The sequence below is a fragment of the Sminthopsis crassicaudata genome, chromosome 3 (assembly GCF_048593235.1).
Source record: "Sminthopsis crassicaudata isolate SCR6 chromosome 3, ASM4859323v1, whole genome shotgun sequence".
NCBI lineage: Eukaryota > Metazoa > Chordata > Mammalia > Dasyuromorphia > Dasyuridae > Sminthopsis > Sminthopsis crassicaudata.
Window position 1 is genome coordinate 322508452 of NC_133619.1, and position 26484 is coordinate 322534935.

At 34.4% G+C, this 26484-nt stretch overlaps 1 protein-coding gene across 5 annotated transcripts in view; it reads right to left on the minus strand.

Annotated features, from left to right (window-relative positions):
- The window catches only part of LSAMP (limbic system associated membrane protein), a 776712-nt gene that overhangs the window by 227959 nt on the left and 522269 nt on the right, over nt 1-26484 (minus strand). For all 5 annotated transcript variants that reach the window (XM_074301295.1, XM_074301294.1, XM_074301293.1 and 2 more), the window contains exon 3: nt 19384-19509. In XM_074301295.1, the coding sequence (XP_074157396.1) occupies nt 19384-19509 (126 nt within the window). The remainder of the gene's footprint in view (nt 1-19383; nt 19510-26484) is intronic.

Consider the following 26484-nt stretch of genomic DNA (forward strand, 5'->3'; position numbering starts at 1 on the left):
AGCAAGAGGAAAGAAGGAAGAGAGGAAGGAGAAAAAAGAAGAAGGGAGAGGAAGGAAGGAAGGGGAAGGAAGGAAGGAAGGAAGGAAGGAAGGAAGGAAGGAAGGAAGAAAGAAAGAAGAGGAAGAAAGAAGAAGAAAGAAAGAAAGAAAGAAAGAAAGAAGAAAGAAAGAAAGAAGAAAGAAAGAAAGAAGGAAGGAAGGAAGAAGGAAGGAAGGAAGGAAGGAAGGAAGGAAGGAAGGAAGGAAGGAAGGAAGAAAGAAGAAGAAGAAAGAAAGAAAGAAAGAAAGAAAGAAAGAAGAAAGAAAGAAAGAAAGAAAGAAAGAAAGAAAGAAGAAAGAAGAAGAAAGAAAGAAAGAAAGAAAGAAGAAGAAGAAGAAGGAAGGAAGGAAGGAAGGAAGGAAGGAAGGAAGGAAGGAAGGAAGGAAGGAAGGAAGGAAGGAAGGAAGGAAGGAAGGAAGGAAGGAAGGAAGGAAGGAGGAAGGAAGGAAAAAAGAAAGAAAAGAAGAAAAGAACAAAGCTGGCATATATTTATCATCCACTCTGGAAGTTTTTGGCACTTCTTTCCCCATTTCTATTAAAAGGGAAAATTCTATTCTTGAACTTTCTTTCCATGGCTTCAGGATAAAAGTTAGAAAGACTTATAGTTAGGGCACAGAGGGAGGTCAGGCCAGGAAAAAGAATATTCTCCTGATGCCAAGCTTTATGGGGAAAAACAAAAGGAGATTGGAGAGGAGAAACGTGGGGGTGGGTGGAGTGGGAGAGAGGGACTTTTGATGAGCCTTTCAAATGTTCAGGTTTGGCTATCTTCCCTGTTGTATCATGGAGGCCAACATCTTTTTGAACATCACTAGAAGAACAGGAAACAATACTTGGAAAAAACATCAGAGTGCACCCAGAAAAAGAAGCGACTGCTGTCATGAACACTTGAAGGGATATGGTAGCCATGGGGTGGTGGGAATGATAAGTTTATGGGAAGAAAGAATCAATTCAGACAATTTAATCAAAGTCCTTCTCATTTTCAATTCCTTTGGTCTCTGAGTGGCAAATCAAGTCCCTCCTTTTTTCCTTTGGTTACCCCCTCCTCCTCTCTTGCTAAAAAGCACGTGTGTCTAATAGCACCCATGTTGGTTAATGGACAATGCTTTTATTAGCCATTTCTTTTAGTTTTAAAGTTGGGAGGCTGCCTAGTGTTTCTTAAGTCTTGAAAGCCCTATTTGCAAAAACCACAGGTGGCTTGAATAGAAACAGATCTATTAGAAACAACCCTGGAAGGTTAAAAATAACAGTCATTTTGTTATGTTTGATCTGGTGAAGATATCAAATAAGACTCTCTGGAGCTACTGAGCTGAGTGTGGAAAAAAATGATGCAGAAATACTTATCTAATCTCCTTGGAGCCACTTCTTGGTTCCTCTTTCATGTACATGAGCACATAAAAATTAGTGGTTCCACATATGTGTAAATTTATTTCTCAAAAAAAAAATTTGGTAGCAGTGTAAACAGCAACATAGAAACAAAACTGCTACCAAACTAAAGGATTTTTAAAAATTCTGATCTCAATAAACATCATCAGCACTAAAAGCATTTTCATATACAAAATTAGAGCACAAAAAGATGATTATATATGAAACCATAAATCTTTCTTCCAAACTATCAGCGTTTTAAAAAGCAAATAATATATTCAAAGTGTTATTTTCAAAACGTTACCCTTCATCTGTGCTTCCTTTAGAACTACATTACCTAGAAATTTTGCCCAAGGAATCATAACTGTTCTCCATGAAAACTCTGTCCTATACTACTCCAACACCTCTTATGAGAAAGACAGGATCTTCTTTAATAAGGTCTTGTTAATACTGATATAAATAATGAATGCTCAAAAGTTTTCCATGTTGTTTTTTCCTACCAAGAGTATTTGTGATTTTTCCACTGGGTTATATCATTCTTTCTCCCCCTTTCCTTTCTGAAAATAAGATGTAATTTAATGGACTAGGAAAAAAAGGTGGCCCTGCAAATCCATCAGGGGTAAAACCTTTGCTCATTAGCTTAAATTTATTTTTAAGGGTGACTTATTTTGTATTTTTCCCAAGATCTACACATGTATTGTATACATCAGAACTTTAATAAGCAGATGAAAGACATTATATCAATTTTCACCTGAGGTATCAAGCAATGAATAAGCATTTATTAAATACCTAGTATATTTCAGGCACAACATAAAGATGAAAACAAATTATTACCTAACCTCAAGGAGCTTATTTTGTAATCTAGGGGATCAGGGTAAAGAAAAGAATACACATACACATATACATATATACAAAGAGAAGAATATACAAAATAAATACAAAGTAATTTGTTATGACTGAAGGGAGGATGGGTCTCACATAATATATCACTAAACCCAATTATCTGGTTGAATTATAGCACAATTTTGGGTATATTGGTAAAGCTGGAAAGCTGAATTTCCAAAGTGTGGATGCTGAAGTTCATATGATCTATAGTGGTGGGATAATTAGTAGTTTATAAGTTTGAAATAGTCCTATAATGTCTCTGGCACTATTTAAATATAGATAACCCATAGAAAAATCACTTCACTTTTTTGATTTTCAGTTTTCTTATCTATTAAATGAATACCAGAGTTTTTTCTAATTTATGGGTATATTTAATTGAGTATTCTCCATTTCACAACCAAACACATGCAAATGCACACACACACACACACACACACATATACACATACTCACACGTCTTAACTTCAAGTCAGGAAATAAATGTTTCAGAAAATAAACCAATTTATCAGTTCTATATTTGGGTAAGAAAAGCATTTAGGGAATATAAATAATGAGAAAAAACTCTACTCTCCCTATTTTTCCTCTTTTTATATTTGCTATTTATCCCCATAGATTTGGCATCTAGATGTGTCTTTCTATTCACATTCTATCATTTAGGGTAAGTACAATGTTTGGGAGTTTTCAGAATGATGATTTGGGGAGAGGAGAGGAGGTGGGCCAGTTTCGAGTAAAGATGGCCCATGAGGAATTGAATCAAGTCTAGAACCTTTAGAAGTAAGTTCATGATTCAACAAAGATGGAAGGTACTGGAAAAAGATATGAGTTTTATCCCAACCTCATGGATCTTTTCTGTATTAGTAGTGGAAGAGAATCCTAGGATGGATTCTTACTATCAGGAATTCTCTGGAAATTTACATCTAATTTAATTTCAGACCCTATTATCCAGAAGAATCATAAGCAGCATGACTTTCTCAGACTTTTCCTGGTTCTGGCCAAGAATTTGAGTTGAAGGAGACCAGATTTGGTTTCTATATACATAGTTTCTGTGTTTGGAATCAGACCATAAATGAGATAAGTCCATGTACCAATTACTGTAGTAACTCAGCACTCCTTTTAGAGTAATGTAGGAAGATTATAGACAGCATTTGGTGCCAGATCTTCTTCTCTTGGTCCGAATTGTGTCTTTGGCAGCTACTATGGAGCCTGGAATCAGATGAGATTTATGTTTATATTCAAGGACTTTAAAAAAAACTTTATCTTACCCTATAAAAATCTCTCAATCCTCTATGACTATGAGTGGTTGACTTAGCCCACTGCAAAAAAACTTATACAGAATTATTTAGAGAAGTATTTTCTTCCTCAAGGATTAATTAACAGGGACTATTATATATAGGGAATGAAAGTAATTCTCGTCCACATAAGATGAAGCATGATTTTGGGCTTTGGCACAAAATAGGAGATAACCCAAAGGGAAGTATTACTGGAGTTCATTTATTCATTTTTAAAAGATTCATTCAAATCCCAATTAATGTACAAATTTTTCACAATAGAAATAAGATCTAGACATCGAGCTAAATTAAAATGCAACATAATTATTATGACATCTATATAATGTTTTAAAATTTGTTAAATGTTTTACAGGATTTTCTCATTGTAAACTCATAAGAGGGTTATGGGATAAGTAACATAAGTACTATTATTCCACTTTATAGATGAGGAAACTGAGACTTAAAGAGGTAAATTGACTTCTCTAGAACTCATGGCTCTCATAACTTTTAGTTCCAAAGTTAGGATTCCTACCTAGATCTTTCTGTGTTCATGACCGAAATTCCAATTGCCCTTAAGGGTAGTGCCTTTCCTCTGATGATTATGTCCAATTTATCTTGCATATATCTTGTTTGTACATAGTTGTTTTCATATACTCTCCTTCATTACAGTGTGGATGCCCTTAAGGAGTTTCTTTACCTTTTTTGTATCCCCAGCACTTAGCATAGTTCTTGCTACATAGTTTTAAATAAATAAATGTTTACTGATTGATTGTTTCCTGAATATCCAAGGTCACATGATTAATAAGTGTTTGGCATTGAATTGTAATTCAAGTCTTCCACGGAAGGAAGGAAGGAAGGAAGGAAGGAAGGAAGGAAGGAAGGAAGGAAGGAAGGAAGGAAGGAAGGAAGGAAGGAAGGAAGGAAGGAAGGAAGGAAGGGGGAAAGGGAAGGAGGGAGGGAGGGAGAGAGGGAAGGAGGAAAGGAGGAAAGGGAGAAAGGGAGGGAGGAAGCTATGTTGCCCAACTGCTATGGGAAAGAAGAAAGATACTGGAAATAAAGAATAAACAACAACAACCTGAAAATGACAAGGTAATCTAGATCAAGACTTCTTAAACTTCTTCCACTCACAAAACCTTATTTGCCCAAGAAGTTTTTACATGACCTTGTCTTTAATCTGAGATCTGTTTTTGGTTGAATTTGTCCATGAACAGTGCAAAGTGTGCATATTGTATGTTCAGAAGCAAGGCTGCAGGGAAGTAAAGCAACATATCATGGGCAGGCACTGCCAGAAACACTTCAGATTCATTAAGTATTTGATTTTGAATTACTTTTTGATAGGTTGCATTCAGAAATCTTTCACTGTTGACAAATTTTTTACAACCCCCACAGTTATGTGATCTCATATGGGGTTGTGACCCACAATTTAAGAAGCCTTGATCTAGATGATTGGATGAGAAGGAATCTATTTCATTAGCCTAGAATTGAAATCACTAAGTTGCAAATTAATGTAATGACAATAGGAATAAAAAAGAATAATTGAGAGAGATAATACATGCATAAAATTAATAGTATTTGTGTTGTTTGTAAAGATTGAATATGGGAGAGGAGAAAGATGGGAGAATCAAGATGAAATTAAGATTTGGAACATGAATAAGTCACTGAAGAAATGGTAAATCATATTAATAGAAACAGGGATATTAGAAGTTGCCCATTGACTTCCACCATAGGTGAGTCACCAAAATATTGAACTCCTAATTGTCTAATAAAACTCATTAACAATCCATCATTCAAAAAAAAAAAAACCATCTATTAATTGCCTATACTGTTCAAGAGCCTGTTCTAAGTGATTGGGATACAAAGACAAGCGATTTTCTGCAACATGTGTCACACTGGGGGATAGTATTGAATAAAGAAAAAGTTACCAGATTTATAGTGAAAGAAAGAAAACTGAATTCTAGCTTCAACCACTTCTTACATAAATGACTCTGGGCAAAGCATTCAATCTTGATTTTCCTTGTCTGTAAAACAAGGAGTTAAGGTTCCTTCCAGCTCTAAAGTTCTGATCTTATAATCATGTAGGAAAAAAAAAAAAAAACATCCAGTACCCTCAAGGAATTTAAATTCTATTTGGTTATGTTATTGTTCATCCCTAATTTTAAAGAGAACTAATGACATCAAGTGATGTCTTGACTTCCATGTGAATTGGATTTAAGTGAGGCAGATGTGCACAATCATCTCATTGTCTTCTAGAGTTGTTCAAGTCCAGTGGCAAGATAAAAAATCAGGAGGGGGCTTGAGTCTAGATCTCATTCAATTTCTGAAAAGATTGTCTTATGTCCTGAATTTAGAAAAGTATTTTACATCAATATACAGATGTTTTTAGTGAAATACTATGAGAGATGCACTCATGACTTATGGGTTTATGGCATTTATAGGAAGAGAGGAAGATAAAAGATTCGGGAAATCAGTGATAAAGACAATAGAAATAGGGGAAGAGTTTCTTTGACTGAATATTCATGCATCATTATTAGGAAAAAGCAAAGAAAACTACAAAATGAAAATTAATTATCTATTATCATTCCATGTGGCAGTGGGTGAGAATGTAGTGATGTGGATTGGACTGTTATTAAGAATATGAAGCTTCCGGGTTGCACAAGAAGGAGGTCACACTTGGCAATCCAGAATCCCATTCCTAGAGCCTCTTGATTCTTCAATGTTACATGAAACTGCTAACATTCTCTCCACCAGTGCAGATCTGTGACTTATCCATAACTTACAGACTTAGAATTTTCTGTGGGCTCTAAGAAGTTGAGACCTTTATTGTTTTTTGGTCACTAAAAACAAAAAGTCACTTTTTGTGACCCTATTCAGACTTTTCTAGACAAAGACACTGGAGGAGTTTGCCATTTCCTTCTCCAGTTCATTGTATGTGTGAGGAAACTGAGGCAAACAGACTTCTCAGAGTCTCACAGCTAGTAAGTATTTGAGGCCAGATCTGAACTCAGGAAGATGAGGCTTCCTGACTCCATGCCCCGAAGTCTTATCTACAATGCCCGTGTAGCTTATAAGACTAAGTTAGTATGCATCTGAGGCAGGTAGTTCCGACTCTTCTTATGATCTCTAAAAAGACTTTTAAAAAAGAAAAAAAAAAATACTCATCAAGAGACAATACAAAATAAACATTGCTACTTGCAATACTTTTCCCTACAGTAGCTGATATCAGTATGATTATTGCTGAGGATTTTTGCTTTTGTTAAGAGGAAAAGGGGCAGAAGGCTTCACAAATGCTCTGGATTTTCTTTGCAGACAGGTACTTTATGAGACAGGACAGCCATTCCCTCTTCACATACCCTCTGAGTCTCTCATTCCCCAATCAAGGCCTGTCTTGCTACTGCCCAAACTGACAGAGAGAGCCTTAGTGACCATGCATAGAAAAGGAATGATGTCATTCAAAGATTGACATTTCAGTTTTTATTACTAGAATACCTTGAAGAATTAGATCTGATTTGCATTGATATTTGCAAATTGAATTATTAATACAGGTCTTCTTTCCCCCTCTCTTTTCCTTTCCTTTCCTTTCCCTAGGCCTTAACACTGCAGTCAACGGCAGCTACAGCCTCATTTTAACAATCACTTGGTAAGAGAGAAAGGATCCTTATACAGATAACTCTTGGGCTTCTAAATTTTTGACTGACATGAGAAGAAAATCTGATTTGGATCACAAAATAAAAGTAGAGGACAAAGGAAAAGAATGACACTTTAAAAATGAGCTTGTTTCTTGAGAATACTATTTTCAGTAACAAATCAAATAATATCTTTAAAAAATGCTTAGCACAGTGCTTGGCACATAATACCATCTTAAGTGTTTCATTTCCCTGTTCCCTTCCAACTCCCTAAAGACATTTGAATTCCAGGTCTGTAGATGATCTCAGGTCAGTCATTTAACTGCTCCAAGCCTTAATTTCTGCATCTGTAAAATAAGAGGGTGGAACTAAGTCTCTAAGGGCCTTTCCAGTTCTAAATTTCATGAAATAAAACTTCATAATTTGACATTTAAATCAACAAACTTTGTTTTGCAAAGAAAATGATGAAAAGGGACAATGAAAATAGCCCACCTAACATTTTACTGGAGAAAGAGAACATATAGGCATATGATAATACAAACAGAGTAGATACAAGATAACTTTGGAGCAGGAGTTAGTATTGTACCTGGGAGGACCAGGGAAGGCCTCTTGTGGAAGGACATATTTGAAGTGAGCCTTGACAAATGCCATGGATTTTAAGAGGCAGAGAAAGAAAAGTGAGCCTTCCAGACATAGAGCATGTGGGGGTAGGTGGAGGTTGCCAATACCAAAGCACAGAGATACATTGTTATTGAAAGTAATATTAAATAATGTGAAGTGTTCATGGCCTTAGAGAATGTATATTTAAATTATGATTCTTTAATTACTTAGCTATGAACAAATCATGTAAACTCTCAAGGTTTCCCCTTTTCTGATCTGTCGAATCAATAGATTGTACTAAAAACATTAATAGAATGTAGAAAGAAAAAGGGAATTCCTTAAATATCAGAGTTTGGCAGGTTCTTTGGTTTCAGAATATCAATATAATTATCATCCCTTTAGTCAGAATTCCAATAAATCACATTTAAAATGTTTAAATTTATTAATATCTTAACAAAAGTAATGATCAATATACATTTTTTACAAATAAAAAAATTAGCCATATCCCCAGGCTCTATGATTTTATCAGTACTTCAAAATGTTATTTTGACAAAAATAGGAGACAAAAATTTATGTTTAGCTCCTAGAGAGTAACAGACTACACACATGTATGTGTATATTTAAACACACATGCATATATGTATGTATACAGAAATAAACCTATTTGTATATACATATGAACATATATACACATACACAGACATGCATATACATCTTTCTGTCTCTACATCTATCATGACTTGCCCAGGATCAACAACTAGTAGGTACTAGAAGGAAGAATTTGAATCTGAATATTTCTTTAATTTGATTAAAATGCAATTCAACTAATGTTTATTAGATGTCCATAATGAATTAGATTTTGGGAGAAATACAATGTTTTGATAAATAATGATCCTAGGTCTTATGGGAAAAACAATCCCATAGAAGGATATGGTACTTGCATAAGTAGTTTTAATACCAAAAAAACAAAAAAAAAACAAAAACAAAAACCAAAACAAAACTACAAAACTGAGAAGAGAGCTAAAAGTCTGTCTGATATGAAATTTGAGGGAAGAAAAGTCATTACATGTGGAGAAATGTCCAAGGAGCAGTTGCTATTTTAGTGGGGTTTCAAAGAATTTTTAGGAATTTGCAAGACTAGATGGGTAAGTGAGGGGCATAAAGAAGAGTGAAATAAGCAAAGGTATTTTTGGCTGTAGTCAAATTTTGGCTGGAATATAGAGTATGTGGAGTCCTTCATAAAATAAAAAGAAAGAGGGCAGCTACAGAGTGTGGAAGACCTGGATGCTAAACTAATATCTGAAGTGCACTTGATTAGGAGAACTACTGTAAGGTTTTAAGCAAGTCAATTGAATGATTAAAAAGCTAGTCATATTTTAGGCCTTACCATCAGTCTGATCCCTTCTACTGATGAGGGTTGTACTCCCTTTAAGACTAGTCCTTTCAGATTGATTTATTCCTTTCTGATTCCCAACCCCTCCCAGCTGAAGAAGCTAGGACTTTTGATCCACAAATCCTGGTCAAAAGCACCCTTTTGAATTCCAATAGGAGATATCTGGGCTCTCCCAGCCCCCATCGGATTTGAGCCAACTTGGGCTGTCCCAGCCCCCATTCTAATGATCTGCTCAGGTTTCCCAACCCCTACCTAGCAAATTCTAGCCCTTGCTGAAACCCAGGCAGGAGCCAACTTGGGATTCCACGCATAGGCCCCTTTTTCCTTATAAAAGAGCCAAACTGGAGTCCTCTCTTTGCAAAGGTCCCAAACATGGCAGCCTTATGTCTGGCATGCCAAAGGATCTCTGCCCACTGGAACTCTGGTTTCAATGCCTTTTATCTCTACCTTCAACTTTACTTACTACACTTTACTTCCAAACACCATAATAAACCTATTTTATCAATCTAGGTTTTCGGGTCTGTAAATTCTTTTACAGGGGACTCATGCGCCATTTAACTCTGTATCCTTGCACCAAATTCAAAGAGGTTGCAGGGGAGCTCTATTTAACTCCCTGTACCCCAAGCCTGACATTGGACCTCAATTAAACCTAATTTCATTTAGGTACCTGTAGGGTTCCCTTACTCACTCAAGGGCCCTCAACTGGATTTCTTACCATCCCCAGGTCTTAGGACTTCTCCGGCACAGCTCCCCTCCAGCTGTGTTCCTCCTCATAGAGCACCCGGCACACCAGATAGTTCAGCAAATACAAGTGTTTATTGTGCACCCTACATCTTCTGTCCACACCCCCTTACTTTCTCTCCCTTTCTGTGGTCCAGTTACAATTCTTTTATATCCTGATTCACATCATTCCAAGCCCGGAACTCCTTATCCTTTTGCCCTGCCCCATTACAGGCTACTCTGAACCAGTCATCAATCTCTAGGCAGGTTACTCTGAGCCAGTTATGAATCTCTATGTAAACATCCTTTTGAACTGGCCTTGATGTGCACATACTGTTCTCCTGGCCCTCCTTTCTTCCATGCCACGTACAGAACAGGTACCCCCAATTCTAAACCTCATCACTACTTCATAATATAAAATTCTGAAATTGCCCTTTTGCTGGTATAATCTTTTAACCTATTATCTATGTGCGTGTGTATATCTCTCTCTCTCTCTTTCTTTTCCTCTTTCTCCTTTTCTCTTGACCTCTATCTTCCTAAATGTATTCTTTTTCCCCACCAAGATCTTCAGTTTCTTTATAGTTACCCTCTTCTCCAAATCCAACATACATGTTATGCTTTGCTTTGCTCCCTTCATTCTCTTAACAAAACAGTGAATCAGTTCAACTTTCCTCCAATGTGAATTTCTTTATCCTTTGGTTCTTCTCTCATTCCCTTACTACTAAAAAATCAATCCCAGATTCTTAATTACTAAACTTGTTCAAGCTCTAGGCAAAGCTGGCCTGTATTAAGATAACAATTTGTTTTGCTAGCCACAAAGAGAATGGTTGGAAAGAAGAGAAGTCAAAAGCAAGAAGAGCAAGTAGGAAATTGATATCTTAATACAACAATTTCCTACTTGCTTTTGACTTCTCTTCCTTCCACACATTCTCTTTGTGTTAAAGCACAGACTGATCAGTCTTCATGCCTGCTCAAACACTTTCAGTGGATCTCTTCTACTTCTAGAATAAGATAAAAGCTCTTTCACCTAACATTTAAAACCTTGAACAGTCCAACTGCAAACTACATTTCTAGCTTTATTTCACTTAGCTTTCCATTATATATAACATATTCCAGCAAATATATATTAGCACATACACACACACACACATAAACTTAACTTTATATCTTCTATCTCTATAACCATTGTAACCACAATCTCCTCTATACCTGGAATGCCTTCACTTCTTAACTCTATATCTCCAAATTTGTAACCAACTCATGTTCCATTTTTTCAATAAAGTCATTCCTGATTTCCACAGTAATTAGCATTATTTCCTCCCTCAAATACATACTTTGTGTCTACTTCCACTACTGAGAAACAAATTGTAAGTTTTTAAAGGAAGAGATTGTTTAATTTTTGTATTTATATGCTCAATGCCTTGCACATGATAGGTGCTAATTTTTTTTTTGAAGAATGTGTTCAATGATTTTAAATATAGATAAGGAGAATTAATTTGGAAATGATTTGAAATATTGTAAGTAGAAATAGATAAAATGTGGAAAGACTTATAGGAAGATACTGCAGTGTTCTATATGTTGAAAAAAAAGGCTTGTGGTGGCAGTGAGAACAGAGAATTTAGGTTGGAAATCAATTTGAGATATATTTTGAAAACAATAATTTTAAATTGCTTGTAGAATATTCAGATAGGAAGTCTGGATTCCTCATAATAACTGAGATTTATTAGTTTTAGTCTAAGTGAAAGTCAGAAAATCTGAGTTTAAGTCTAGATTCTGTTACATAATAGTTCTGTTTTGTTTTTGTTTTCTTGGACAAGTCATTTAACCTGGTCACATCTAATGGTAAGAATGATGGGAATGATGTTGAAGATGATAACAGTAGTAATTTATGTCCACATAACCCTTAAAGATTTATATAACTCTTTCCTTGAAGTATATCTTCCCTTGAAGAGTTTTTATTAGTCATTGTATCAAAGAGTTGGATAGAACTTCAGAGGCTTTCTACTCTGATTCTTTACCATATTGCTGAAACCTTTAATGACATAACCAGCAGCTGATCATTCAAACATTGTAGGAGAGACTTCAAAAAGGATGAACACATTTTTTTTTGGTGAAAAAGATCACTCCATCATTGGAGAGCTAGAATGATGTCCTGGGAAACATATTAAACTTAGAATCAAAAGCCTTGACTTAAAGTCCTGATTTTAGTACTTTCTAACTATATGACCATGGTCAAGACATTTAATCTTTCTCAGCCTCAATTATCTCATCTCTAAAATAGAAATAATAGGGGCAGCTAGGTGCAGCAGTGGATAGAACACCAGCCCTGAATTCAAGAGGACCTGAGTTCAAATCTAGTCTCAGACACTTAATGCTTCCTAGCTGTGTGATCCTGGGCAAGTTACATAACCCCAGTTGCCTCAGCAAAAATAAATAAATAGATAGATCAATAAAATGGGAGTATTACATTTTTATTATTTATCTCAGAAAGTCTTAAATACATGTATATTGTGATAATTTTCAGATTACTTTTTTTAATTGTTTGGGGGAAAAAAAAAACAAACTTTCTTATATTGAACCAAAATCTGTTTCCTTTCAGCTTCCTCTCAATGGACTAGTTCTGCTCTCTGAATCCAAGCAGAATAAACCTAATCCTTCCACATGACAGCTCTTCAAGTATTTGAAGACAGCTATTACTTCCCCCTTGTCTATTCTTCTCAAGGCTAAATATCTTCATTTCCCTTAACTATTTCTGGTATGGTAGACACTGCAAACTCCCTTGTTTCTGTGAAAAGCTGATTGAAATCCTCCTGACCCATTCTTTAAGCCCATTTTCTCTTGTCCTTGATATAATGGAAACAGAAAAACTATACTTTCTCTCTCTCCCTGTACATGCTTTTTACTAATCTAAATACATCTCAGAATTCTCAGAAGTATACTTTAGTGCTACTTTCCTCCACCGTTTTCTCTCTTCTTCCTCTTTTGTATATGTTAGGGATAGATGTATAGTGTGTGTGTGTGTGTGTGTGTGTGTGTGTGTGTGTGTGAGTGCACATGCACACACATATGTTAGAAATCAGGAGGTAGAGACAGAATAGGAAATAAAGACAATTCCTTTATTTTCTCATTTTAAATAAGGTAAAGGAGAGCCTTCTTTAACTTAAAAAGAAATTGATTGATTGCGTAGTCTATTTTACAAACTATTATAATTTTTGTTCTATACATTTTCTCTGAATTCTCAAAAGTAGAGGGCATTAGATTAAATCCATTGTGTTTTTTGGGCTTTTTGGTATTGTGGCTCTTAGGTTTGTCAGTTATAAAGGTAACCCTGTTTCATCTTGTACTAAGGTAGATTCCTCTTGCTTTCAAAATGAATTAACCTTCATTTTTTTTTTCCTTATTGATTTTTGTCTTACCCGTGTCTGCCAATTTCTTCAACTTCCACAGCCACTCTTTTTCTTTCTCTTTTATTATTTTCCTTTCAATCTAGATTTCTAGTGAGCTAGACAACCTACATAGTTGGTCATCAATAAATGACTATATATTCTATTGTTACAAATGTCTCACCACTGAGAATACCAGATAATTTTTATTTTAAAATTCTCTTTCACTACTTTAATTTTTTTTAAAATAGCTGTCTTGATATTAAATCTAGTGTCATTTTGATGATGACAAAACATCTGTTGTAGGGTTAATGAAGAGAAATCAATCCCAAAATAAGAGTTTCTGGCTTCTTTGTTCTCACATGTGCTACAATGTTGCATTGGCTCTCACTGGGGATATAAGATAAAATTCTATATAGGAAAATATTTCAGAAATGTCATATTATCAACATGATTCATTATGGTGTAGAAAGAGAGTTAGAAGATAGGTATCACAAATAGAAGATGTTAAAAATCTTTAATTTTCTATGGCTAGTATATTGTGTAAGGTATTCTGTTGTATCATTTAAAGATACAAAGATTCTCAAGAGGCAAATCTGAAAATGGGCAATATTTGCTACCAATTGTGGGAGTCAGAAATGGAAACACTATATATAGTGCCATAAATTGATAGAACAAGTTTGTAGAACATTCCATGAAGAAAGAAGTAACCAAAAAGGGAAAAAACATAAAGTCAGTAGTATGTCCTCAGCAGAATTTCAATTTAATATCTGCAGATGTCTCTCTGCCTCCAAGACTGAACTGTTCTATGTTTTTCAGAAAACCATGCAAGATCATTGATTGATTGATGGCTCAGTTTATCCTTTCTCTTCTATCAACTAAGTGACACATTTGGATCTAGTCATGGAAATAAAAACATATATCCTTATTCTTGCCCTTGGGGCAAATTCTAAGGACTATCCCCCTCAACCAAAAGCATTATAGGAGTGAAAAACATCAGAATTAGATCTCTGAACTGCACTTGTACCTTTAAAACAGAAAGTAGTACTGACCTTAGTGTAATAAGGTGGCATAGTAGATAGAGTACCAGGCCTAGAGTCTGAAAGATCTGAATTCATATATAGCCTCAGGCATGTACTAGCTATGTAACCCTGGAAGTCAATGATCTCTGTTTGCCTTTGTTTTCATATCTGTAAAATGATCCAGAGTAGAAAAAAGTATCTTTGCCAAATGGAGTTCTACAAAATCTATTGTGATTGAATAAGAATAAAAGACTGACCCTTGACTCTTTACTTTTCACATAGGAAGATTGTTGGATGTAGAGTCAGGAATACCTAAATTCAAATTATGATTCTAATACTTTAAAAGTTGCGTACCAAGTCACTTAATTTTCTAATTCCAATTTTCCTCATCTATAAAAAGTAACAATACTAAGAGTACAGTTTTTGTAAGTCACATCTTTACAATCCTTAAAGTTCTATATAAATATTATTATTAAATTATATATGTACATATACAATTATATATTATGATAATTATAAATTTTATAATAATATTTCTATTTTTTATTAAAATACCTAGAACTAGCACTTCTGACCTACAATCCTCATTTCTACTCCTTGAAATCCCTGACTTTCTGTTTTATTGTTTTGTTTGGTTTGGTTAGGTCTCTGTTGGTTCAGTTATTCCCTATTATGTCTTGTTATAATAGTAGGATTCAGAAGTATAGAATAGAAGTATATCCATCTAGGAGTATTACAGAATGTCTAGTTTGTTTTCAGTATACTAGAGAATTCACAAAAAAGCAAACTCTGAAGTATATAGGACATATCCCAAATTCATTTCAACAATTCAAGGAACATTTGTCATGTGTTCTTTGAAAACATTGTATTAATAACTCTATAGACTATAAAATATTCTGAGGAGAAGTGTGACCAATTTCAGTCCATCTGACATTCGCCAAACAGGATGTTTTGGCTTATGCTAGAGACTTCAAAATGCATATCCATAATATCTTTGAGTTCTGCAAGAACTCATTCTGTCTAAAGTACATTTGCTTCAATGGGAAGTTTCCTGAAGCAAAGTCTGTGCTGACTTGATTAGGCCATTCTGGAATCATATGAATTGGGTAAAAATATACTTCTTATCTTAAAATAAACTTAAGATGTTTTTACACGCAAATAACTCACAAAATGTCTACATTTTTTGGGGAAAAAAGTAGATGTTGCAATTAGCTCCCCTACAGCTATAGAAAAAAATGTGGATGAGTTAAAAAGGAAATTTGCAAAATCAGAAATGAAGAATAGCTTAGAATCATGGGTTAATATGATGATTTGTCCCGAGGCTCTTTATACAACTTCACCTTTTTGCAAAACAGAAATAAATATAAATCTTTATTAAACTTTATTTTGGTAAGGTGTTATTTCTTTAGAGAAAAAAACATATATTCTATAGATATGAGATATATAATTTAATGTCTTAGACAATATGATATCAGAGACATGACTAAAGATAGTAGGTTCATGTTTTACTGCTGACATACTCTGACTATAGGACTTCTTCTATGTCACATCCTTATTCTGGTCACTTTTTAAAGATTAACATTGTAGAGAAAATTGTCTCCTAGGTTAATAGAGTTTGATTACTAACTTAGGAGTACCCTATACCAATGAAATCATAAACCTATCAGTATCTCAATTAATAATAAGTTTTAACTTTTTACCTTTTACTTTTTCTTATTTTTTAGAAAAGACAAAACAAAAACTCAAAGCAGAAATATAAAGTACAAATAAAACAACAATTGGAGTAGGCTTGAAATATTATTCCACTTTACCACTTTATACCATGGCAGATGCTTGATAGATATTTACTTAATGTACCTTGGTACTGAGAGGTACTGAGTACTTAGCACTCATAATCGACACTTCTCCATGCCTTGATACCTTATCTGTAATCCAAACAATCTTTAAATCAAAACATAGTCTTAAAATTTCACTCCAAAACACCTTATAGATAGTACTTCCTGAAATGCAAATCTTAGAACATATTTTCCATATTAACCACAAATTCATGCTACCTTCTTCATGTATGGCAGGGTGATAAAACATGGTTATTAAAGCAACTATAATGTACTGAATGACAGAAAATTTAAATCTTAAAATTTAACTAAGCTTGTTTCTTTATTTAATTTTCACAAATTTTCAAGAGTAAAAATTTCACTGAAAATCCCACTAGAGATTGCTATAGCTAGGTCTGTTTTACAAATAGAAATAAAGCTCTTGACTCCACAGCAGTAATGGAATTTCATAAGGCTAACCTCAGGTACATACTTTACTGTGAAAAAGATTGAAAGGGACAATTGATTTCAGTGCAGTTAGCAAATTTCCAGTTCCTTAGAAGTGCCTAATCCATAGAGGATTAGAGGATAGGTACTCCTGAGCCAGTGGGGAAACAGAGTCAATTCAACTTCTAGGGATCAAGAGATCCTCCTAAACTTTCAAAGTAGTTTCTCATTTTTTTTTAAATTCTGAACTGAAAGGAACAAGTAAATAGAAAATTTCTATATACAAAGTAAAACGTAAAAAGGATTGTACTTGAAACAGGAATTATCTAAATTTTCTATAGTTTCTTCTCCTAAGCCCATCAAAGTATAACACATTTCCTTATAGAACTTAGAAAATTTCTAGAATTCTGAAGGTGTTATATCAAGTTTCCATTTTGGAGCAGACATTGAAATACTGTGACCTTGTTGCAACCTGCAGACTATATAGTACATAACTACACAGAGTGAGCTGGCAGGTACTAGAGGAGAAAAAAGGAAGAAATTTCATTGGCTTATTTGGATTAATAACCTTTGAAGAAATGTACTGCCTCACAAATACTTTTCAGCAAAATCCTGAGTAATTCTGACAGAATGTGATGCTCACATGAAAGATGGACTTCCACTTGGATGTGAGTAGAAAGATTTAGAAACAAAAGTCTGATGAAGACAGGATTTAGATTGCTCACAGGAGGGAGATCAAATGTTCAAAAGGAAATATAAGTTATAATGTGATTTCCCCTAGAGACTCACAGGATTATAAAAGTCTAACTTAATTATGGGGGATAGGTTATATTTTCACACCTACATACATGATATGTCTTTTTCACTCTATAGAATGGTTAAAATGGAAAGAGAAATGAAGGAGCCAGTGAGACAAGAAAAGTGCCCTCTGAGTAGTACTGTTTGCTCCAGTATTCTACTCCATTCATTTCAGATAAAATTTCTGATTTTGCATTTTTTCAAACAATTCCACACCATCCTACAAGCTTTTGTTGTGTTCCCTCAAGTTGCTTTGTAATACATTTAAATACAAAAATCCCCTCCTCTTTCAAAATATTCAACCCATATTTAATAAAATGCAAAGGAGAGAAATATTTCTCTTCTCATAAGATATATACCATATACCTTATTTTCTTTCTGCCTCAGCGTCGTCAAATGACAGGCAATCAGGTATCCACAAACCCTGCAAGGAAGCTTCCTCCTTTCAAGGCTTGATGTCCCTGTGGGGTCGAGCTAATTACAGGTACACTTCCTCTGCACGATAGTCACACTCTGTAGTGTTGAAGGAGCAATTAATAATTGAACAAAGCTAGATGGATTTCTTGCTCACGCTACTTCGAATTGCAAGCAGCTATTCTGTCACATAAGACAGTAAAGCATCTTCTTTGGCTGTCTCCAAATAAGGTTTCTCTTTATGAGCAGAAAAAGCTGAAAGGAATACTTCTGTCCTTCCAACTTTTGAGAGCAACAAAACTCCCTACCCCATGTTCATTATCTATCACTGAGGCAAATTCTTTCTTCTCTCACTGGGAATAAGAGCTCAGGGGTAGGAAATGAAAAAAAATATGATAAAGTGCCTATGTGAGATAGGCATTAAAAAAAAAAAAAAAAAAAAGGACTGTTCCAGAGGAGTTAATACTTATTGTCAGGAAATTATGTGTGTGTGTATATATAAAACACAGTGAATAAGTAACTACCTTTAGCAAGGTAAATATAGTTAGTAGCTAGTGTTGCATATCTGCAGACAAAACTGCTTCTCTGTGAGTCCATAAGCATTGTGTCTACTGTGTGCCTGGTACTGTGCTCCTTCTGCTCATGTGATCCTTAAACAATAGATTTTAATGAGGTTTTTTTGCATTGAGTTTCTTCATTCCAAAATGATTTGCATGCAGTTTCTAGCCTTCAAATCAATTAACTTCTCTTTCAAATCACCCAATATTCTCCTCTGCCCCCTCATTCATTTGGCTTTGTAGGACATAACCCATGCTTTAGTCCCACTTGGAAGTTGTACCAGCAAATTTGCTTAGACACTTACTGAGACATTCTGTACTTTCACCGACTGCATAAGAATAACAGAACAAGATGATCAGGCTTCTGTATGCTATTCAGCATGCTGTCCAGATTATATTAAAGGGATACTAAGTTTGAGAAACATGATTTAGCTGTTTAGGGAACAGGCTAAATTTATTCATAACATAAAGATACTGACCAAAGCTATATGAACATGAAGACCAAATGATGAATTAAAAGTATGTTTCATTATGGTGACCCTCAAATTAGTATGGGAAATCTGGAGAGATTATTGTTATATTCAAAAGAGTTGAAGTCCTATAATGTTAGTTGTTTTGCTATGATTCTGCCACTGGACTTTGCTTAGTTTATATGAAAAGAAAACTTTAAATATTGCCTGGGGATATCCGTTGATTACTCTGTGAGAGAAAATTACATGGCTATATATTTAATCTTATTTTTAACATAATTCTCTCTCTGAATTATTGGCCATGATTTGAAATCCAAATTGTAGACTAGTGAGCTGGTTATTTCAGGCTCCCATTACTTAATCATATTGCAAATTCTTCCAGGCACCCTGAGAAGACTACTTATGAGATGTGAATACAGAGCGGCAAGAGAGATGAAGCCAGTCATCCACAGGGCACATTCTTTGAATGTGACTATCACCTGAATCTAATCCAATTAGTATTTTCCTAAAATGATGCCATGCAGATGTTCAGTGTCTTGCCAGTACTCTAAATGCAAGGATTGAAACCCTCTCTCTGTGACCCTTACCAGTTGGTGTGAGGTGCCTCCAGGTGATAACCGGCTCAGGACGACCATTTGCCATGCAGACCAGGGTCACATTGCTTCCCTCATTCACAGTGACATCTGAGGAAATGTTGGAGATCTTTGGTGGAACTGTGAACACAAAAATAATTGGTTCATGTTGACTTCAAAGAATATTGAGAATATGCCAGAGACATTGCAGTGTAGCACCAAAGAATGAGGGGACAACTAGGCATCACAGTGAAAAGAATGCTGACCCTGGAGTTAGGAAGATTTGTCTTTTTGAGTTTAAATCTGGCCTCAGACACTTCCTAGCTGTGTGACCCTGAGGAAGTCACTTATCCCTGTTTGCCTCAATTTTCCTATCTGTAAAATGAGCTGGAAAAGAAATGATGAATCATTGCAGTTTCTTTGCTAAGAAAATTCCATATGAGGGGCAGCTAGGTGGTGCACCAGCTCTTAAGTCAGGAGGACCTGAGTTCAAATATGGCCTCAGACAATTAAAACTTCCTAGTTGTCAGATCCTGGGCAAGTCATTTAACCCCAATTGCCTCAGGGGGAAAAAAGAAAGAAAGAAAACAAGAAAAGAAAAGAAAATCCCATATGGGTTAATAGAGAGTTGGACTTGACTGGAAACAATTAAACAACAATAAAAAGAATTATAGATTAGGAATGAGAAGATACTATATCATCCCAGATCTGTTATTCCTATGAAGAAGCTAAGTGGCTCAGTGGATAACGCACTAGTTCTGGTGTCAGGAATACCTGGATTCAAATCCAGGCTTTGAAACTAGCTTTGTGACCCTGAACAAGTCCCTTCCTCCCTGCCTCAGCGGTTTTGACCTTAATATCCACGATATCTTTAATAATAGATCTTAAAACATTAAGACTAGATATTATGACTGTATGTTAAGGCTCAGAGATATTAAGACTGGGTGGCATTTTGAATGGAGTGCTGGAATCGGATCTTCCAGCACTCCATTCAAAATGCTACATTACTTCTGACTCTAGCTGAATAATCATGGCCAACTCTCTTAACCTTTCCAAATCTCTGGAAACTGTCTGGAAGTCATAGATAAGTATGAAAAAATTACAGAGAAGAAATCAGAAGTCCTTGAGTATTTCAAAATTAAGTTATAGAACTGAATGGTGGCAACAATTTCTTTCCCAAGAAAGATATATCTAATCAACATAGCACATGTGGGAATTTTAGCCATCTCTGAGCTGAATATTATACAGAAATATAGAAATTCAAGGGAATAATAATAATGGCACACATATCTATATCTAATATAAAATAGTTTCCAGATTTCCAGATGATGTTTAAAAATACTTTTTCATTTTATCTTCACAACAATTGTGGGAGACAGGTAACTTTATTAGTCCATTTTACAGATGAGGAAATTGAGGCAGGCTGAGGTTAAATGAATTGAGCAGAATTACACAGATAGTAAGTGTATGCAAGAGGATTTGAACTCAGATTTAGTGGATTGCTTTAGCAGCTACACCAAGAAATGAAATAATACATAAGTACTTTGTAAATTATAAAGGTTACATAAATGCTACCTACTATCAAGGATGAAACAACTATTCATACATTGCTTTTAATGAAAAAAAAAAACACACACAAATTAAAACTTACAAAACACCTATATCTGTCCAAGAGAACAATGGATTCTCATAGTTGCAAAGGACTCTAAAAGCCAGTTTATTCCACCTGTACCCAAATTAACAGGATTAAGACATTAAAATCTTGGTTTTACCAAGAGATAACTATATTTCACCTCATTTACCTTTCATTTTACATAATACCTTGATCTCATCTTTAGACAAAGAGTTACATAATAGGAATTTAAGGAAGTGAGAGAGGATTCTGTTTATAACTTAGATAAGAATTGAGCTACTTAATTAAGTACTGAGCCTTCTACATACCACAAGACCATTCTATATACCAATAGAAGAGAAACTAAGAAGCTTCATACAAAAAGAAGGAAAGGATTCAGTCCTCACCTCTAGGAACTGACAGTTTACTTATATTTATTCAAGGTGCCATTTGCAGTACCTACTATTTGGCAATAAATTGGGCAGCTAGATGGTGAGGTGGATAGAGTTTAGGATCTGGAATCAAGATGAATTTTCTCTCTGAGTTCAAATCTGACCTCAGATACTAACTAGCTATGTGACTAGCCAAACCACTCTATTTACCTCTATTTCCTCATTTCTAAAATGGGCTAGAGAAGGAAATGGTAAACCATTCCACTATCTTTGTCAAGAAAATCCCAAATAGGGTCATGAATGACTGAATAAAAAAGTATTGTTTAAATCTAAGGCAAGGTCTATAATATACTCATAAATATGATCAAATGGCTATTTCCATTCTTCTCTTTGGCATTACAAGTCACTACCTTTTGTCAGTTGAAAGTTGAACAGCATAAGATATCCATATGAAACACTTAAATTTTAAGATTTACAAGAACTTTCTTGAAGCAAGCACTTGAGAGACCAACTATAATGGAAAGAATATTCACTTTGTAGTAAGAAAAACTAGGTTTAAATCTGACTTACTTATTGTTACCTGTGTTAGGTTAACCAAGTAATTTTATCTCTCTAAACTCCAGTTTCTAAATCTATAAAATAAGAGAGTTGGGCTAAATCTCTATAGTACTTTCTAGTACCAAATTTAGGAAGTTATGATTCTAGTTTTCATGTACCTAAAAGAAGGAGATTAGGCAGTACAGTGAATAGAAGGGTAGACCTGAAATCAGGAAGAACTCATTTTAAAGCCACATTCAGATAGTTTACTTGCTATGTGACCCCTTGACAAGGTATTTAAATTTGATAAGCTTCAGTTTCCTTATCTATAAAATGGGAATAATAAAAGCACTATTTTCTATGGTGGTGTTGTGAGGATAAAATGAGATGTTTATAAAATATTTTTCAAACACTAAAACTATATGTAAATGTTAAAATCATAACTTACTAGGACTACTACTATGAAGAAGATGATGATGATAAATGACTATAACTACTACAACTACTATAACTCCTTTTATAAATATAAACCTGAGTTCCAATTTTTCAAAAAATGAATGTCACTGTAACTCAATATTTCAATAAATTTGTTAATATATGGATGTCGGCATAATTTAATCTATTCCTTTTCATCATTCTAGTGTATGTTCTCTTATATATTCTCCATAAGAATATAACCAAAAAACTGGGACACTGATGCATTGTTGGTGGAGTTGTGAATGGATCCAACCATTCTGGAGAACAATTTGGAACTATGTCCAAAGGGCTATTAAACTGTGCATACCCTTTGATCCAGCAGTGTTACTACTGGGCTTATAACCCAAAGAGATATTAAAAAAGGGAAAGGGACCTGTATGTGCAAAAATGTTTGTGGCAGCCCTTTTTGTAGTGGCTAGAAACTGGAAGATGAATGGATGTCCATCAATTGGAGAATGGTTGGGTAAATTATGGTATATGAATGTTATGAAATATTATTGTTCTGTAAGAAATGACTGGAAGGATGCATACAGAGCAGCTTGGAAAGGCTTACATTAACTGATACTAAGTGAAATGAGCAGAACCAGGAGATCATTATACACTTCAACAATACTATATGAGGATCAACTCTGATGGAAGTGGCTATCTTTGGCAATGAGAGGATCCAATTCAGATCCAATTGATCAGTGATGAACAGAACCAGCTACATCCAGTGAAAGAACACTGGGAAATGAGTGTGGACTGTTTGCATTTTTGGTTTTTTTCCCAGGTTATTTTTACATTTCTAAATCTGATTTTTCTTGTGCAACAAAAGAACTATATAAATATGTACACATATATTATATTTTAGATATACTTTAACATGTTTAACATTATGAGACTGCCTGCCATCTAGGGGAAGGAGTGGAGGGAAGGAAGGAAAAAGTTGGAGCAGAACTGATTGCAAGGGTCAATGTTGAAAAATTACTCATGCATATGTTCTGTCAATAAAAAAGCTATAAAAAAAGAAATACACCCAAAATGTTTCAGGCTTTCTAAGTCTTTTAAAATTCAAGTGACATAAGTGCAACAAACAAATTATTCATCCACAATCACTTAGCCTCAGTTTACCATGGGATTAAATCTTTTTCCAATGAGACATGTTCTTTAATCTTATATATTGCTTCTTGTGTGTATATTATAATTGGTGATTTGGTAATGGTACTGCCAAGAGGGTTAAACATTATTTTTAATAAAAAAGTAGCTATTAAAAATGGATTTTTCATTTTTTTGATTAAAATTTTTTTAAATTTTAAGAAGCATAATTATAGTTGTAGTTTAATGTAAGTATGTTATACTTTAAAATATAATAAATTGGGAGTATCACTTCTAATTATATATTATATGGTATAATATATTCATTTAAATAATTTGTAAAAAGACTGCAATGGGTCTTTATATTTCTAGCTCATTTTCACTCTCTCTTTTAACCCAATGTTCTCAAAAAATAATACCAAGGCCAATGTTTGATCTTAAAGATAGTGAGATATGGGATGGGCATTTAACAATCCTTTACCATCATACTATCACAATAAATTACATGTCTAAGGCTAAATTATCAAGAAATTATGATGTTTTAAAGTGAATTACAGTAGTAAAGTATTAGAAAATTTCAAATCATCAAAGATTTTTGTAATGATAATATAGTTTATAAAGAAAAATACTATTAAATTTTTCTCTGTTCTAATTAACTTTATTATTTATTTTTGTTGAGACAATTGGGGTTATGTGACTTGCCCAGGGTCACACAACTAGGACGTATTAAGTGTTTGAGACCATATTTGAACCCAGGTCGTCCTAATTTCAGGGCTGGTTCTCTATCCACTGTGCCACCTCGCTGCCCCTTCTAATTAACTTTAAATGGACAAACTGACCAATTTAATCAAGATACACCTGTCAAATTTGAGACCATACAAGATATAGCAACCAAAATGGTAATGACTTTAAATTTTATCAACTAGGCATGGTTGAAATGCATGGACATACTTGATCTGCAAACTAAGGGAAAATATCTTATCAGGATTAGTATGAAAAGGAATTTTCAGAGGAAGGAATAGCAGGAATGAGACCATTCTTGGAAGAGACATTTTTACTAAAGATATTGTTAGGTTCTTACTAAGTGCTAATGAGATAATGAGATATTAAGTTCTTACTAAGTGCTAAATCGGTACTTGACAATTCTCTAGTTCTGGCCTTTACTGGGAGTTTTACTTGTGAATTCCTGGGGAGGAGCTTACATGCTTAGGAGGAGCAAGTTCATTGGTTGAAGTAATTTTTCCCAGAAGCCCTTGCATTATCCCATGCCCATTCTCTGGGAGGATAAAAAAGGGCAGCTCTGGAGGAAAGACAGGAGTCTCTGCTCTAGGCCAGACTTGAGGCGACTCTTTGGAGGAAGAAGTCTCTCCTCTAGACCAGAGAGCGATCAGCAGTCTCTGGAGACAACAGCACGTTACAAGATATGAAATAACTTACTATCAGTTCACTGTACAACAATGGAATGAGATATATTTTAAGTTCTCCCTTTATCAGAATTAATAACACAAAAGCTAGATGACCACTCTTAAGAATGCTATAGAAGGGATACTTAAATTGTGGCTAGCAAATAGGTCTTTACTAGAAGTTCTATTCTAGAAAACTTTTAAAATTTCTTCAAACAGGAAGATTATGATTCTCTGAATAAAAAAAGTGGGAAAATACTTTTATTGTTTTATGATTTATGTTTTATGATCATAAGCAAAGTAAAAAGCAATTATTAAAATAGCCTATTCTAAAATACATGGTAGCAATTACATATCCCTAATATTCCTGACATTTGTCTAATATCTCATTATATATCTTTGATAGCATAGTTATAGATTAAAAGACTTACAATTTGAAAGATCTGGGTAAAAATTCTGTCTCATTTATTACATGTTTGACTGCGCAAGTCACTCAATAGTTGTTGGGTTCAGTTCTTTATTTAAAATGAGGGGGCTCAGTAAGATTAGGAGTGAAACAAGTTTGCCCACTATCACCATTACTATTCAATATTGTATTAGAAATGCTAGCCTCAGCAATAAGAGTCTAGAAAGAGATTAAAGGAATAAGAGTAGGTAATGAGGAAATCAAACTATCACTCTTTGCAGATGACATGATGGTATACTTAGAAAACCCCAGAGATTCTAATAAAAAGCTATTAGAAATAATTCATAATTTTAGCAAAGTTGCTGGATACAAAATAAATCCACATAAATCCTCAGCATTTTTATACATCACCAACAAAATGCAACAGCAAGAAATTCCATTCCAAACAAATGCTGAGAATATAAAATATTTGGGAATCCATCTACCAAAGAAAAGTCAGGAATTATATGAGCAAAATTACAAAACACTTGCCACAAAAATAAAGTCAGATTTAAATAATTGGAAAGACATTCAGTGCTCCTGGATAGGCTGAGTGAATATAATAAAGATGACAATACTCCCCAAACTAATCAATTTATTTAGTGCTATACCAATCAGACTCCCAAGGAACTATTTTAATGACCTAGAAAAAATAACAACAAAATTCATATGGAAGAATAAAAGGTCGAGAATTTCAAAGGAATTAATAAAAAAAAAGTCAGATGAAGGTACTCTAGGTGTACCTGATCTAAAGCTATATTATATAGCAGCAATCACCAAACCATTTGGTATTGGCTAAGAAACAGACCAGTTGATCAGTGGAACAGATTAGGTACAAAGGGGGAAAAAAGGTACATCTATAGCAATCTAGTGTTTGACAAAACCAAAGATACCAACATTTGGGATAAAAATTCATTATTTGAAAAAAACTGTTGGGAAAACTGGAAATTAATATGGCAGAAATTAGATATGGATTCACACTTAACACCATATACCAAGATAAGATCAAAATGGGTCTATGATTTAGGCATAAAGAATGAGATCATAAATAGATTAGAGGAACAGAGGATAGTCTACCTCTCAGACCTGTGGAGGAGGAAGGAATTTATGACCAGAGGAGAACTAGAGATCATTATTGATCACAAAATAGAAGATTTTTATTACATCAAACTAAAA